Source organism: Mytilus galloprovincialis, chromosome 4, assembly GCF_965363235.1.
Source record: "Mytilus galloprovincialis chromosome 4, xbMytGall1.hap1.1, whole genome shotgun sequence".
In the NCBI taxonomy this organism is placed as follows: domain Eukaryota; kingdom Metazoa; phylum Mollusca; class Bivalvia; order Mytilida; family Mytilidae; genus Mytilus; species Mytilus galloprovincialis.
In genome coordinates, this window is record NC_134841.1 from 65,361,465 (window position 1) to 65,379,378 (window position 17,914).

Sequence of the window (17,914 nt, forward strand, 5' to 3'; positions counted from 1 at the left end):
TTCAAAAAAGTTTTTGTGATAAACTAAAAATTTACATTTAAAAGCAACAACTCCAAACTGGGTTGTCCAATCTTTCTAAAATTTTTGCATGAGAAAAAACCCTCATCCTGCTGGCAAGTTTTCCCCTTACAGATGTTCTTAAACTGTTCTGATTTCTGAGATATAAGGTCAAAATGCATTTTACCTTATGAACTATATTGAGCAACAATGGCCATGTTTCTTTGTGGATTTAATCCCTGGATAAAAATTTTAAACAAGATATCCTAAGGAACATTAATTTAAAGTTTAATATATTTAGTGCAGTTGTTTTTAAAAAGTACAATGGACGACAGAGATGGTCTCCAAGTGATGGCAAAGCCTATTAGGCCAGGTGATCTAAACAGATTAAAAATTAATATAAAGACATATATGGATGGTTAAAGAGGGTGATAAATGGGAGTGCTTGGCAAGAAAAAAATGTGAAATAAGACATAATTTCACGTTGAACATGAAATAATTTCTGTCATGAACGTCGCATGAAAAAATAAAGACTTTGATGTGAACTTTTTGTGATTGAGTCACTGTCTTCTTGTATGTAAACACTGTTTTACTTGTTATTCCCAATTTAGTATACACATTTATGATATAAATGGTTTACGGCTTTTAAAAAAGTATTTCTTGACAATCCCTGCCAAGTTTTTGAATTTTATTTGAAAAATACCGAGCACGCAAACTAAGCGTTTGAAAATCATGATGCATGTCAAATTAAATAAGCAGAACACGTTGAACGATCGAGGCACCAGTCTTCCACAACTGAACATCAAATTAATTTAAGTAAAAACATGTTGAACATGAAATAAAAAAAACCAGTGATAACGTTGCACTAATAACCCTTTACCACCCTCGTTTAAAATTTGTGGTAAAGACAGAAATTACAAACTGAACAAGCATGTGTCCATAGTACACTGATGCCCCACTCGCACTATCATTTTCTATGTTCAGTGGACTGTGAAATTGGGGTCAAAACTTTAATTTGGAATTAAAATTAGAAAAACCATATCATAGGGAACATGTGTACTAAGTTTCAAGTTGATGTAACTTCAATTTCATCAAAAACTACCTTGACCAAAAAACTTTAAACTGAACTTCGCACTATCATTTTCTATGTTCAGTGGACCATGAAATTGGGGTCAAAACTATAATTTGCCATTAAAATTAGAAAGATCATATCATGGGGAACATGTGTACTAAGTTTCAAGTTGATTGGACTTCAACTTCATCAAAAACTACCTTGACCAAAAACTTTAACCTGAAGCTAACAGACGCACGGACGGACAGAGGCACAGACCAGAAAACATAATGCCCCTCTACTATTGTAGGTGAGGTGGGGCATAAAAAGACATTGTGTGCCGACAGGGTAAAGTAACAAAATACTAAGGGAGCTACCATTTGATTTTTATGGGGGGGCTAGGATGAAAAATTTTGTCCTGCATTTTTTTTTAGTTGTAATCTCTGTCCTGCCTTTTTATTTTTCACTCTATTCGGTCCTGCCTTTTTTTTTATTAGTTTATCCTGACTTTTTTTACCTTAATTGTCATCCGGCCTTTTATTTTTGCAAAGTGTCTCATCCTGCCTTTTTTTTAACTCAAAACTCCTGTCCTGCCTATTTTTTTCAAATTTCATCCTAGCCCCCCATAAAAATCAAATGGTAGCTCCCTAATGACCCAAAATTGTCACATTGTAAAAAGGCCTTATATAAGTTAGTTATACGTCCTTGGTTATATATACGGATACGATAGTAAATCTTCCCATGGTCATGGATAGAAAACAATTTTAAAAGTGCCTGCGATAAAAATCCTTGGTCTCTGGAAAGACAGTTGAACTGTGACTATAAGACAAATCAAACAATAGAGGACAAACAATATTAAGCAGGATCTGAATACTTGGTTTGGTTAAAACATTGAACATAATCTACATTTATTGAAAAATAGAACTGCATAAAATATATTTACAAGTGACAGTTTGGCGGGAAATATTAAGAGGATTGTCGTAATTTATTAAAAATAATAATTACTGGATACATTAAAAAACATTATGAATGAAAGCTTTCAATTTAACAACATAAGCAAAAAAACTTAGACTGACAGTTTAAATGAAAATAATTTTAATACCTTCAAATTACGACAACAATCTGGTTTACGGCAGTTGTTTGGCAGCGGGTTTCCAAACTTCCGGTTTACTATTTGATTTTTTCAAAAGGCAAACAACTACATTTTAAGCATTTTACTTTGGTATTTTCCATCATTTACAAAACAAAATGTTAAACTAAATCATTACACTTCAGGTGTTGTAAGTGATATGGAAGAAAACGTCGGCAAACAAGGGATATGCCTTTTTAAAACTTTCTTCAAAATCATGTCCGATCTTGATTTGAGAAATTTTATTTGACACTATTTTCAAATTATTGTCAATTTGAATACACAAACATTCGATTTTATCGTTATTGGAGAAAAAGAATGCCATATTGCAAGTAATTATTCTCTTCAATGACTGTTCACAATGAATGGTCAGATCATATCAGACGTACAATGTATGTTTTCATAGTATGCATGCTTTTTCAATGAAAATTCTAATGTTACAAAGCACTCTAACTAACATTGAAACCCTTGAAACAACAACACATCCATTCTATGCACAGACTAACAATCTTATCCCTATTTGTTTGTTTCCTTCTCACTATTAGGGACGACATCAAAAGTTCAATGACGGATAAATAACTTAATTCACATAGTTTTTTCACTGACCCCCACACCCCCTCTCTTAAATTAATTTGTGAAAAATTGATTTACCAATAGGGATATATATAAAATCGATTTTAGATTAACAAAACTTGCAGCAATGTTGACCGCCCACCCCCAAACTATTTGATTTAAGTTTTTTATCCTACATCGATCTTTTGATGTCGTCCCTTATTACATTTGTAATAAACATATTTACACTTTTGGTATTCAGCTGAATCTTGTCTCCGAATGACCTTAGATCTACACAGCAGCCCGAGTGGATTTTGCTTTTTCCACCTGCCCTCAGTGGGCAGCCCACCCGTGCCCACTCTAGCTATAATCTCTTTTTTTTTGTAAAAATATTGATTACAAATGCTTATCTGCTTTTTTTCAAGTGATTGTACTTGCTAGTCTTTAGATTAAACAAAAGAAATTGCATGCCCATTCCTATGGGTGGGCCGAGTGGACAAGGTAGAAATTTTGCCCACCTGGTGCCCACTCCCTTAGTGGGTCGATGAACAAAGCAAAATCCACCGAGCTGTAGTGTACTCCAAATCACCTTTTGACATCAAGCAACAATCACTTTTAAATTGTGACGTCAAATATTTTAAATTATGATGTCAAAGTTTACGAGAACCTGTGTGATTTTACGTAATGGCGGACAAATTTGCATACAAGTGTAAATACGTCTACATTGTATATGAAGCAGGCATTACCTGTGAAAGGGGATGAAGTCTGTATGAATTATTTCTTTTAATTCAAATATGTTATCAACTGTAATTTGAGACTATGACCCCATATTGGCAGTCTTCAAGATGAACTGTTAAGGGCATACGATACAGTTACAGGGGAGGTAATGACGTTGCTAACGTAAAATGTTAATTTTTGCGACGTCAAACTGTGACATATTGGTAAAAGATGCATTTTTCGACTGATTTTTATCATTCAAACTTATTTAAGTTGAAAACGAGTGCATGGACCCCTATTTTTTAAAACGACCTTTTGTTTCATTTTGCAGGGAGATGATGTGGACCAAATTTTATAAAAATGTAAATAGTGCATTTTTTTAAATTTTGATAAATATACAACAAAAAATGACGTTTTTTTCTCAATTCTTGACCATTTGATAAATAAGAGTTATTTCTGAATAAAAAATGCATAAATTTATAAGATAGTAATAAAATAAAGAAATTACAAATTTTTTAACAAACAACAATTTGTGTTTATCTTTTAAAAGAAAGAAGTTATGTTTTTCTTTCGAAAGGGAAAATACGGCCACAAATCTGAATTTTTAGCAAATATACAAAATTTCGACTTCATTTAACTCAAAAAGTAGCACATGAAGGTATATTTTTTATTACATATTTGATTTAATCAGGCAAAAAAAAGCCTATATAGAAATTTTCATCGAACTTTAAATACAGGATCAAAACTGTACCGTATGCCCTTAAATCTACAATTTTTGAAAGTTTTTAGTTAGATTCTGTTGGCCTGTAGATATGATTTTTACAGGCCCGAAAGCAACTTTACAAGCCTTGGTTACTGTTCAGTGTGAAGACTGTATTAGGGAATCTGCAACACTTAGTCTGAGAGTTTGCAGCACTTGAGCTATATTGACATTATACAGTAAAGGAGAACACATAGCTTTACATCAGACCCAAACTTGAATACTTTTGTTCTGTTTGGGACCCTCACACAACCCAATCAGTTTCCAAAATTGAGATGGTCTATCAACGAGCAGTTCTGTATGTCTGCAATAAATACCATATTATACCAATAGTGTTACAAACATGCTCACAACATTGAATAAGTGTACTATCACAAACAGAACATAGGCTATACAAAATTGGTAATGATGATCAATGTACAAAATATCATACCATCTTCTGTTATTCCACCAGTCCTGGGGTTAAATGTAGATTTTGGCTTATATCTCTGAAACCAAAGCATTTAGAGCAAATCTTACTATGGGTAAAATTGTTTATCAGGTCAAGATCTATCTGTCCTGAAATTTTCAGACAAATAGGACAACCTGTTGTTGGGCTGCTGTCCCAGAATTAGCAATTTTTAGGAAATTTTGCAGTTTTTGGTTATTATCTTAAATATTATTATAGATAGAGATAAACTGTAAACAGCAATAATTTTCAGCAAAGTAAGATCTACAAATAAGTCATCAAGACCAAAATGGTCAGTCAACCCTTGAGATTTAATTGCCCTTTATAGTAAATTTTTAACAATTTTGTAAATATTTGTAATCTTTTACCATGTTAACAAAATCTTCTCCTCTGAAACTAATAAGACAAATTTAAGCAAACTTGTCCACAATCATCATTAGAGTATCTAGTTTAAAAAATGTGACCTATGACCCTGCCCACGAAACAAGATGGCAGACATGGCTAAAAATAGTACATAGGGTAAAATGCAGTTTTTGGTTTATATCTGAAACTGAAGCATTAGAGCAAATGTGCCGGGTGGCAAAAATGTTCATCATATTTAGATATATCTGCCCTGAAATTTTCAGACAAATCCGATAAACCATTGTTGTGTTTCTGCCCCTGAGTTAGTAATTTTTTCGGAAATTTTGCAGATTTTGCTATTATCTTAGATATTACAACAAGATGGCAGACATCTAATGATACATGTATTAAATACTATTAATTATGATTTTTACCTTATTTTACATGATTTCCAAAGCATCAGTAAATACAGGTGAGCGACTTTTTATCATTATATCAAATGTTAAAACTTTATTTTATTTTTTTAGTTTTTATGAAGAACTTCTTGAAAAAAGCAATCTTTCACTGAAGAACTGATGGGCTGAAAAAAGCCAAAGAAATGGCTGGAATGTACGATTATGGTATGATCTACTTGAGTTCTTTACATATTGTAATTACACTGAAATTTTATACAAATATATCGTGTTTACAAGGGGTATTTGCCAAAAATACCGGTTGAGAGGTAAACAAATTTCCAGAGCCGTTAGGCGAGGGAAATTTGTTTACCTCGAAACCGGTATTTTTGGCAAATACCCCTTGTAAGCATGATATAATTGTTTAATTCCACCGAATGTCCTTTGTTTCTATCTTGACCTCAGAATTGACCTCAAAACCGATATTTCTTAAAAATACCCCTCGTAAGCATGATATAATTGTTTAACTCCACCAAATGTTTTTTTTGTATGAGTATCAGTCTTGACTTCAGAATTTTTTTTGTAATCAGGTCCTGCTAGACTGTTTAATATTTGCTACACCGAATGCTTTTTTTTTTGTATCAGTATTAGTCTTGACTTCAGTTTTTTTGTAATCAGGTCCTGCTTGACTGTTTAATATTTGCTACACCGAATGCTTTTTTTTTGTATCAGTATTAGTCTTGACTTCATTTTTTTTGTAATCAGGTCCTGCTTGACTGTTTAATATTTGCTACACCAAATGCTTTTTTTTTGTATCAGTATTAGTCTTGACTTCAGTTTTTTTGTAATCAGGTCCTGCTTGACTGTTTAATATTTGCTACACCAAATGCTTTTTTTTTGCATCAGTATTAGTCTTGACTTCAGTTTTTTTGTAATCAGGTCCTGCTTGACTGTTTAATATTTGCTACACCAAATTATTTTTTTTGTATCAGTATCAGTCTTGACCGCAGATATTTTTTGTAATCAGGTCCTGCTTGACTGTTTAATATTTGCTACTTGTATATGTATATATTGTAATCAGCTGTTCCGTGTTCCTCACTGTACAATAATCTTGTTTTTAAACTAAACTGTTAATAGTCTAGTAGGAAGTTTTAATTATATTACAGAATGGATTTTTAGTGGGTCAAATAAAATAACACAGCTTATGACAAAGCCTGATAACCATCGTGACTTAAACAAATTAAACCTACTAACTACTGTGTGACAGGCTCAAATGACACAAAATCCTACCAACACAAAATGTGATTCAAGATGAAGAATAGCAAAAAAACCTTTAAAGAAATGAACAATATTTTCAGCTGGGGATAATATTTTGCAATTTCTGTTGGATATAGGTCCAAACTAACAGTGACATCTGGATGAAGAACAGCAATAAAAGATACATTCACGCCTTTCTTTGTATACGTTTTATGAGTAAATTCGAGTTGCAAAAGACGAAATTTGGACTTTCTGATTTCGAATTCATATCTTGACACTTAGGCACAATATAAGATATAACACAAATCATAATATATGTTTGATAATTGATATTAAATATTTCAAAATATTTTTAACAAATTAAAATACATGTAACGAGTCAGTAACTTGTAAATGTAAAATTTAAAATTCCAACGATAAACTTTCAAATTAATGGCGCTTTAGGTCAATAAGCCAACAGACGCGTCGAAATGTTTATGGCTGAACCATATTAATGGTAACATTGCAGTCGTGAAACATGAAACCAGATCCTGTTGAATGAGGAGCAACTTTAGAGTCAATTTTCACCTGTTGATTTGTGTTTGGAATATTTGTGATATCCGTTAACGGTTGAAGCTCCACTTCTCCCTGCACTATTTCATCAATAATTTCATCAGTTTGTGAAGCGGAGAGAACCAATTCATCCTCCGTTACACTGTTGTCGAATTCTACAGTAAGATTTTCACTTTGAGTTTCAGTAACGGTGGTAAATTCAGACACAAATTTAGACATTTCTCGTTTCTGTTTGTTTGTTGTGTCACGGCAATAAGATTTGATACTTTCCTCACTACGGTGGCCAGATATAGTGATAATGTGGCGTCCTTCAAATCCTGCTTCATTCAAAAGCGTAATGCAAGTTGCACGAATACAATGGTTACTATAGACTTTGGACAAACTGGCAGCTTTAGAAATAGAAGTCATCATATCACCAAGTGTGTTTTTACCCAATGGCTTGTTTTGAAACCAACTATTACCATTCTCATCAAATTCATTCTTAGGTCTTTGCAATAGCGCAGAACAATTTGGGTTTCTTTTCTCTAAATATCTAACAAAAGATGCCAGTGGGCACATTGCAGTTTTTGTTTCATACATTCTACCCCCTTCGGGTTCAAATTCCTCAGTTTGGGCACCTGATGATTTTTTGTTAACTCTGATGTAACTTTACTAACATAGCGCTTACCAGAATCATCGGTTAAAATGTCAAAATCGGACACTTTCAGGTCTCTCAAGTTTTCTTGTCCCCTACGACAAAAATACAGCATGACTTCAAAGAACACCTTGTTAAGCAGTCCAGTAGGTATGTTAGGATTAAATACACGAGGATGATTGTAAAGTTTGACTATATCACCTTTCTGAATACTTGGTTTATGTTGAATCTTTCCCTTTCCTTCTTGTCTCATTTTTTTACACATGGCTTTGAATGCATCGTTGGCATTATTGAAAGTAGAATCTGCCATGATATCAAAAGATTTACTAACTGGTGGATTTCTGAGAAACCTATTCAAGCTCTGACGAACCACTAAGAAACTGCTACGAGTATAGAGTTCTCCGTTATGGCGCCGCAAGTTGATATAAAATCCTTTCAAGAGTGTACACAATTCTGACACCGGCAAATTTTCAAATTCAACATCAAGTTCCTTTGCCAAACAATAATCCTGTAACAATTTCACTGCAAATATTGTTGACTTTGCAGTATTCTTAGAATTAATGTTGGTTAAAAGATGATAAACGTCATCTTCAGATGCATCTCCAAAGCGATTTTGAGCTTGTCTTGTTGAAACGTCGTCTGCCATGTTTTCCATCGTGTGTATCATGCGTGTGTATGTGTACTTATCGATATTGCCATGTAAAGTCTAGAGGTCTTCGAAAGATGAGTTATATTTAGACAAGGTATTTTCCATCTGCCATGGTATTTGCTAGCAAATACCCCGGCACATGGAATTCCCTAAGGGCAAATTCCCCGGCAGAGGAAAAAAATCCCAATAAATAGAAAATTGGTGAAAAATACCATGGCTTTCATCCAATCAAAAGACAGCATTAATACATGAGGTGGAATTAATTATTAAATATACATGTAACAAATAGTTCTCAAATTGTAAAAAGAAAAGCAATTCTTTCAGGATCCATATTTGTTCTATCATTAAAATATGATTATACAGGAGAGGTGTTGGAAGTTTCAAAGAATGATTAAAAAAACATATTGGTATTTTCTTTTAGCCAACTTTTCTCTTCTTGAAAAAGATTTTAAGTTAAAGTTTGCTCCAATAGTTTTTTTATTTGCAACAAAAGAGAAGATAATGTTAGGGTCTTAATTTACCCCAGAAACAAGAGGATTTCAACATTTCTGTTAATTCTTTTTTTGCACTGTTTACGTTTACACTACATTGTCATTTTGCTTAAATCTGATTATAAAACTAAAAAATGAAACTTAATATTGTGAATTTAAAACACTCACAGTTACAATACTTACGTTTCCGTAAACTATCAAAATTTCAGAAAAAATAATATTAAATTGAGCAATTAATGATACTTTACTATTGAAGGACACCATAATTCTCCTTTTGCACTTCCATCAAATTTATTGTTTGGCACTACATGTACATAAAATTAATTGATTTAGCATTGTCTCATAAAGATGAGCCCTTGATTTTGAAATGTTTACCAGTTCTTTATTTTATCAAATTAGAATTATACTGAAATGATTTTTTTTTTGTATTTATTTATATTTATAGATTATCGTTGATCATCTCAAGGAGATTGATTTTCTTGCTTGAGCCGTGCCCAGCGAAAGCGAGAAAGGCAATTGAGTTGAGATGACCAATGATAATCTGTTTATCGCTATTTTACCTATGACGATGTTGTCAATTTCGTTAGCAACACCACGTGCCTGCTTAGTTTCTAGCGATAATTTTCCATCTCAAGCGAGTAGCATGATATGAAAAATTATCACAAAAAAGGATCAAAGGAAAAATGCACAAAATAGCGATAATAATATTTTAGTAGTATGTATTTTACATTGTAGGTATTGATGATGTTGGTAGTCTGAAGGCGGAAATAAGAGCTTTGGCAGATGATTTAAAACAATGCCAGGTAAAACAAATTGCAACATTCTTATGAGGGAGGACTTATTTCTTGAATTTAGGAAATGAACTAAGGATCAAACAAATAATTTTTTGGCATACGATTGCTTTCAAGCAATCTGAAGACTTATACCAGTGGCTCAGGACAATGCCCTCACGTCAACCGTTTTATTCTAAACATTAAGGACCATCTCAGATTCTTATGATTGTCTTGGTTTAAAAGGTAAAAAAAAAACAAAGGGATTGAACTTAAACAACTTTACTATAATGTTCTTTTCATAATCTTCATGTTTGATATTTCCCTTGACTTATATGCGTGTTTTTAACAACACGGAAAATCAGAATCGAGCAGTATTTATATTTAGTGTTTTTATAAATTTAGAAACACGTCAGAGGGAATTCCCCAGTTGTGATAAAAATGCGAGAGTTCTCTGAATTCCGATAAATCTATTTCTGTCATATAAGAACTGAAGTGGAGTTTTACTTATATGTCACCGTTATTAAACTGATATTTGATATTGTACTTCCATAAAAAATAGAGAACCATTTAGGTTTAATATATGTTCTTACTACAGGGTTTGTTTAGGTAATTATGCGCATGCGTATAATTTTCTTGACTTCAAATGGTACTAGGTTAAATGGTTGCTCTGGATTCCCCACTCAATTGATAAATTTATAACTCATGGGATCCTTTCTATGTATGTCTGCTATTGAGGGTTATTGTTGTTGCATAATTTTAAATCATATGCATCATTTAAATTAAAATAAATGTAGTCAGGTTACTTTCAACACCCCTTCAGTCGAAATGGAGTCTTCCATATTATCGTTACGAGTTGTCTCCCTTCCGGAAGTCACTTCCGTGAATTCTGAATCAAACAAACACGTTGTGAAAAATTAACTCGTTCTGTCGATAAACGTCGTATTATATTAAAACCGATTGCAATTTAATCCGAGGAATGTGTACGGAAATGAGTCATGATCACTGACCCAAAGGAAATTAAATATTTAAAGAGTTAGGAATGGGGTTCCTCCTAGAATTAACCTTGAAAAATAGGTGATAAGATACAAAGTGAAATACTTCTCTCACTCCGAGTCTCAGTGACTGCTGTGGAAAGTAAACTTGGAATTGATAGTACAAAAATAAAACACAATAGGCCTAAGTACATTGTTCATACACTTTTAACCAGGATTGGCTATTTTGTAACTATTCAGATTACGTAAATTACATTTTACATGTGCAGTTGAATTAGTTTTGAAAATAATATTATCCAGCTACATCTATACATGTGTCAATGAAAACAATGGCAATCGTATCCCTCAGAGCAATCTGCTCTTTGATTCTCTTTTTAATTTTTCTTGGTATAATTTGGACATCATTGTGAAATTAAAAAAAACAAAGAAACTGAATAATTAGTATGTATCATCATGATAATGAATGTGTGGTATGCATTAATTGAGCAATAGAATAAAAAATCTCAAAATTATACATCGTATTTGTTATGTGTTCATGCTGGAAATTATCTATAAACTATTTGTAGGCTGACAAAGATTTTGTTTGGTCATTATGGAAGAAATTACAAGTAGCTAATCCAGACATTACACAGGCCATCAGTCTAGTCCTTCAGAGGTAAGTAATTGTCATCATTGTCATGTATTACTGTCACCTTAAAAGTACAATGATTGCTTGTATTATCTTGTAGTTTGGTGTATCTTTGATTTGTCCATTAGACCTACTTGTATGATCCATTATAAAAATAGGAAGATGTGGTATCACTGGTATAATTGCCAATGAGACAACTCTCCACCAGAGACCAAATGATGTAGAAGCAAATTACCATAGGTGTCTGTATGACCTTTCGACAATGAGCAAAACTTTTAATGCATAGTAAGCTATAAAAGAACCCGATATGACAAATGTAAACAATTCAAACAAGAAAACTTGTCCGATTTATGTACTTGAATAAAATTAAAAACATATCTGATTTAAAACAGCAACAAATTACAACCACTGAATTACAGGCTCTTGACTTGGGACTAGCACATACAAAATGTGGCAGAGTTAAAGATATTTGCTGGCACCAAACCCTCACCATAACCTGGGACTTTGGTGTAACAGTGCAACATAAGAATATGCTGGGGAAATAAAAGCTCATTTTCATTTTACTATACTACATGTACCTTCAAACAGGGGCTAATGGTAGTGTTGCTATGAATTTATATTTAGCTTGCAATTGACCAGATGAGGGGTGCCGTTTGATTTATTTATAGGTCTGTGATCCTATATGGATTAAAAATATGTTGCATTAACATTCATTTCATGTACAAAATGTTTTCATTTGACCTTGACATCAGTTTCATAGTACATTGCTTTAATTATTTCCAAAAATTACAGCAAGTTAAACATTTTGTAATTTTGTCTTTAAAATAATTCACCATTTGCATAGTTCCTGTATTTTGACATCCATGTTCAAAGATATTGCAATTTTTTTTTTCAGAGAGAAAGAAAAGAGTGAAATTAAGGACAGAAAAGTTTTGGAAGTTCTTCAAATCAAGGATGAGCGAATTGAAGAACTGCAACATGCTCTTACACAGAAGTCTAGAGAAGTTGCAGAACTAGCTATCAGGTATGTTCAGCTTTAGGTTTAACATGTACATTTTATCTGGTTTTAAAGTTGATATATAAGAAATGATATTCTGAAGATTTCAATTGATTAAATTAAGGTTAGGTTTATCCTGCACAAATGATTTTCCATTTAGTTCTTTTTAGCTAACTATGTTGCTGTGAATGTCAGCTACTTTCCTACTTAGTTGATATGTTCATATTAGAGGGGTCCTGAGTTGATATGTTCATATTAGAGGGGGACAGGACCTTTTTCAGGACGTCAGGATCTGGTGTTTTTAAGCTTGGGAATTCAGGATTGATCCTTTTGGGATCCAGGATTTTTTTTTTCGAATATCAGGATGTCAGGATTTTTTTTATAAATATCGGTACCGTGGGATTTCATGTTTTAAAGCCTAGGATTTTTGGATCAAGACCCCTCCGACCCCCTTCATATCAGAGGACATTTTCATGTTATTAACTTTTATCCTTAAGCTAATAGACAAAAAGAAATGTTCTTCTTAATATTTCAAAATGATTAAATAGAAAAACAATGAAATATTTATGGATATTGCTAGTGAAGGCAAACAAAATATTTACTATTGGCATTATTGCTGCAATAATTTTTTGACATTTTTTAAAAAAAAATTCATGTTCAAGAAATGAAAATTTGTATTTTGGTAATTATGCAGATTGTAATACATCATGAAGTTTATTTTTGTAATGCAACATATTTAATAAAAAGATGCTTTTTTGCTGAGACAGACAAGAAATTATTATAATTTACTGTTTTAATATATGTATTACTAAATTAGCAATACAATTCCAAGTATTGAATATATTTGGTAAATATAAAGTATATTTTCAATCAATCAGATTATCTAACTTGCAGCATTATTAAATTCCTAATTATTTCCAGTCAAACTGAAAATGAAATGTCCAATAAGTTTTTCAATTTATCAAAACATGTTATAGATCTATTGCTCTTTAGTAGATTTTCTGCTGTGAAATCATGATTTGCCTTGTGTTATCAATTACTTAGGAGACCAGAGTTTCGCTATTTCTTTATTATTTGGCATGGTGATTTAAAATGATTAAAACAGCTGATTAAAATTTTTTGTTTTTTCTAAAAAAAATTATAATTTTGTTATATAAAAACCAATTCATGACCATCTAAATTATAGATTCATATATTTCTTCTTTGATTTTTAGATCAAATGTAAATGAAGATTTAAACAAGTTTCAGAATGAGGTTGATAGACTGAGAGAGAAAAATGCCAACTTAGAGCTACAGGTAACTTACAAATTTCCATTAACTTTATAACAATATTTTACATGATCATTTGTTGCATGTACATTTGTAGTAACTAAGCTTAAGATGTTCACTAGTGTTGGATAATCGGTTGAAATTACCAACCGATTATCTATTACAATCGTTTGACAGCAACCAACCGACTATCGGTTATAATCGCATCAGAATACTTTGCCCTTTTTTTAAATGAAATCATGCATTTTAGTCTCATTGGTCATGTCTAATGTGTATATTCCATTTCATTGCAGAGTTTTATATGTTAATATTTGATCTTCTGTTTCCTTTTCATATTTTATTTAGCAATTATAAAAATGAATTAATTAGAATCCAGATTCAGATTGAACATATTTTATCTCATAATTACAACATTAATTACCAAGAGTGACACTAACTTTTCTAAATTTCAATGGTGTAACTCACATTATAATTTCAATAACTTAGCAGTATAAACATTTGAATGTTTCACAGTAAGAAAAGATATATATAAAGTATTTTACTTTAAGAAATTTAAGATTAACAGAAAAAAATAAAACAATGCATTTGCATTGAAATATATACAGTAAACAAAGAGGATCCAGCCAATGTCTGTTAATTCGTGTAGAATGCTTTTTTTTCACTTTATGATCATCATTTTTCTGTCAATTGTGTCAAGCGAGCGTCTGAACTTATAATTGCAAAAATGCGGAATTATTACATAGTTGAACCGTATCCGATCCGTGATTCTAATGTATTTCAATGGCGGACAAATTTCAGAAAATTTACAAACATAAACGATGTTTGACAAGCAATTTGGGAAGGAATATGACGCTTTTGACGCTACTAATGGATAAAACATTAATAAAAGGCAATTTGCGATACGCTCTAATGAAGTAAAGAAATAATTTTGTCTAAAATCTGAAGGATTTCATGTACGCTCTCAAGTAACAAGTATCCGGTATTGAGAGAGTATTTCATACAAAGTTATTTATTTTAAAGATCAATCTGTATATATATAGTCAATACTTTTGTCACGTTTTAAAGGGGAAAAAATGGTTTTGTCTTTAATTATAGGATGTTTGACATTGTTATTGTCATCCACTGATATTTTTTGTTGCAATTTGTTTGACTGAGCAAATAAAATTCAAACCGCAAACGGACCGGAAGTTGATACGCAAAAAGTCCGGAAACTATAGCGACAATCGATTGAACAAAATCCCAATCGATTATTGACATCGTGAGGCCCAACCAACTGATTTCCGACTTATTCCGATCATCGGAACAACACTAATGTTCACTGATGGATATTACAGTATGACTGCTTTGTAAAATGATATAAGAAGCACAAATATTTGACTTTGCATGACCTTTTAAAGGATTAAAAGTAGGTCTATATTAATTAATATTTTAATAGATTCACTGAGAAGCTTTTTTGACTTTATGTTAAATGAATGAAAATTGCATAAGATTAACATTTCCTTATGATCGAGAAGCAACAAATGCATGAAGGAACCGGTCTAGAGATGTGAAATAACGTCACTTCATTGGATGAATTTGCAATGTTAAGAGCTTTTTTGGCCAATCACAGCTTTTAGAATATTAACCATAATGCATTTGATTTTAAAATTGGGAATAGTATAGTAGTTTCTGCGATATGCTTGAAAAAAACTCAAAGAGATAGTTGAATGGTGAAACTTTTTATTACTATTTGGTATACACCGATAGCCCTTTTATAAATATCTTCTAAAGAACAAATTGAGTTGTGAATACAACTAGTCAAGTCTGTTTGCAAACTCTACCTTTGTTTCTCAAAAAGGACTTTATGGTCAAAACAACTACAAACAGACACCAATTTAAATGGAAAACTTTACAAAAAAGTAATGTTTAAAAAGACAATGAAATTGGATGGGGTGCATATTTAGATTTTAAACCTAAACTTTGTCTAATTGAGACAAGATAAAGTTGTTATGCCTGGAGAAATTTTGTTATAGATAATAACTCAATATATGTCAAATGGTTATTTGTAGGGACCCAGTTTATTGCATCCACATAACTTGAGAGACAAGTTATATTATTTAAACCACAGCATTGCTATATACTGTGAATTCATATTATTGATGGGATTCCTAATTTTGTATGTCATTGGTATACAAGAATCACCAATTTTAATGTTCAGCAGTTTTCTACAGGCTTCGGTTTTCAAATATTTTTGAAAACTATTTTATTTTAATCCATTGAAAAAATTGGTAACCTATAAAAAATTGATAAATTTTCAGTATAGTTGGATAAGATTGCATAGTTTTATGAAATTCAGATTATAAATTTTGTTATTATGACTTAATCTAAGTTCTAACAGCTTCAGATTAATTTTTCTTACTTTTTGGTATACTTGATAGCTGACTTGTGCACTATAGATTTACTACAAATGTACATGTATCTTACAAGTATGCAGTGGCATTTACATTTGGTTTTAGAACCTTCTAATGCTGTTTACATCATAGATAATGAAGTATTAGTAACAAGTTTATTATTTAGCTTTTAAGTTAATTTGGTTTTTGAACATAAAGACAATTTTTTCTAATTTAGGGAAATGTATTTTTGTGTAAACAAATTTCTTAGTGAGAGAAATTGATTCTGGAAGATACATGGACATGCTATCAGACTCTATTGGCATTGTCAACAAATAAAAAACTTATGCAAATCATTGGCATCAAAAAGAACGTAGCTAATTAATTTTATCTACCAAAAAGGACAAAAGGACATCTAATAGGACATTAATCACGGAAGTCGTTCCTTGTGCAATAAGTCATAAAATCTAGAAGCAGTCCAATAAATCTAGCTCGCGTAAATCATTAAAACTGTCAGAAAACTAATTTGTCAGAAATATTTTGTTTGTAACTGTAAGATCAGGGATGACACTATGTCCTACTCAATGATACAATCTTAAACCACAGCACAAATTGACTAACTAGCCAGCTAATCAGTTTGACTGTCGTAAAAAAATCAGTTTTGCTTGTATTTCGTCCGCTGACAAATTAAGTGTCATAGAAATACCCGACAAATACATAACAAAGTTTTAATGATTGCTATATTTCATGTATTTGTATTATTGAGAAGGCATATCGTACTGTTCTTATTAGTTTCTATATCTGTTCTGAGACAATTGAAATTACTCGTTCTGTAATTGAATTTTGAAATTCTATATCTTCGAATAATGTGGAGTCTCAAGTTGACAGAAAGTTGTGATTTTATAACCTTTTAAGTGCATTAGAAATGAAAATATGAATACTTTCTGATGTAATTTTCGTCTAAAACATAAAGTTTGTTTTATTACATAATTGTATTTGTCTCATTTGTCAACTCAATAAAGTAGGCTTTATTTTTTCTTTTCATTAATTTAGTAGTAATAAAGTGTAAATTACCCAGTAGATTTGTCCCTTTTATGACACACCAAATTTTTGAGTAGGCACTTAAACAAGAAGTAATTAAATAACTTGTTAAAGGATTGATTTCATCAGTCAATGTTTACATAGACACATGTCTTATACAAACCAGTTTCAGTATGAATTTTGTTTAGTTAAGGAAGAGTAATGTCTTTTTCTTTTTTGCAGCTGATTAAAATGTGCATTTTCGGTAATGTTTTTGTCAAAAGAAAATTGTAGGCCTCTTTCATGATGATTTCTTCATGCATGTTTGATAAAGTAAAGAATTCATGATAGTCCCAAATGGGTCAAACACATCCCACTCATTTCAACAATTATGAGAAAGGATCTTCATCATCATGAAGGTATAATATTCCATATTGAAATCAAATTTAGAATCATCTTGCTGTACGAAAATTTCTTTACCTTAAGATAATGAGGTTACCAGTAAGTCAAAGTTTATATCTTATGTCCTGTTAAATGTAAGATCATCTTTTCTGGTAGACACTTGCACTCTAGTTAGTAAAACACCTCTAGGCAAAGAAGGTGAGTTTTACCTATTTTCAATTTACTGCCAGTGGCCTTTTTCAAAGTTTAGGTCAAAGTTCATAATTTGAACACATTTGTGATCAATCTAAAATCTCTTTAGTTTTGGATGTACTTTACAAAGTAAGTCACCATTCATGTTGAATTTGCCTGATTTTGGTTTAAATTTACATCCCAACTTATCCTAAATACAATAAAACATAAGAGCATTTTACCCTGATTGAGTGGGTCTTTATTCTGGTTAAAGTAGGTATTCCTCTGATTACTTTGTTAATACTGATAGTTTTTTTTTTTA

General features: G+C 31.7%; 1 protein-coding gene across 3 annotated transcripts in view; it reads left to right on the top strand.

Annotated features, from left to right (window-relative positions):
* Window positions 1-2,162: 2,162 nt before the first annotated feature.
* Window positions 2,163-17,914, top strand: part of LOC143072713 (centlein-like) — a 75,108-nt gene continuing 59,356 nt past the window's right edge. For all 3 annotated transcript variants that reach the window (XM_076247805.1, XM_076247806.1, XM_076247807.1), the window contains exons 1-6: window positions 2,163-2,238; window positions 5,524-5,616; window positions 9,707-9,774; window positions 11,303-11,391; window positions 12,260-12,388; window positions 13,576-13,657. In XM_076247805.1, the coding sequence (XP_076103920.1) occupies window positions 5,595-5,616; window positions 9,707-9,774; window positions 11,303-11,391; window positions 12,260-12,388; window positions 13,576-13,657 (390 nt within the window). In that variant the 5' untranslated portion in view covers window positions 2,163-2,238; window positions 5,524-5,594. The remainder of the gene's footprint in view (window positions 2,239-5,523; window positions 5,617-9,706; window positions 9,775-11,302; window positions 11,392-12,259; window positions 12,389-13,575; window positions 13,658-17,914) is intronic.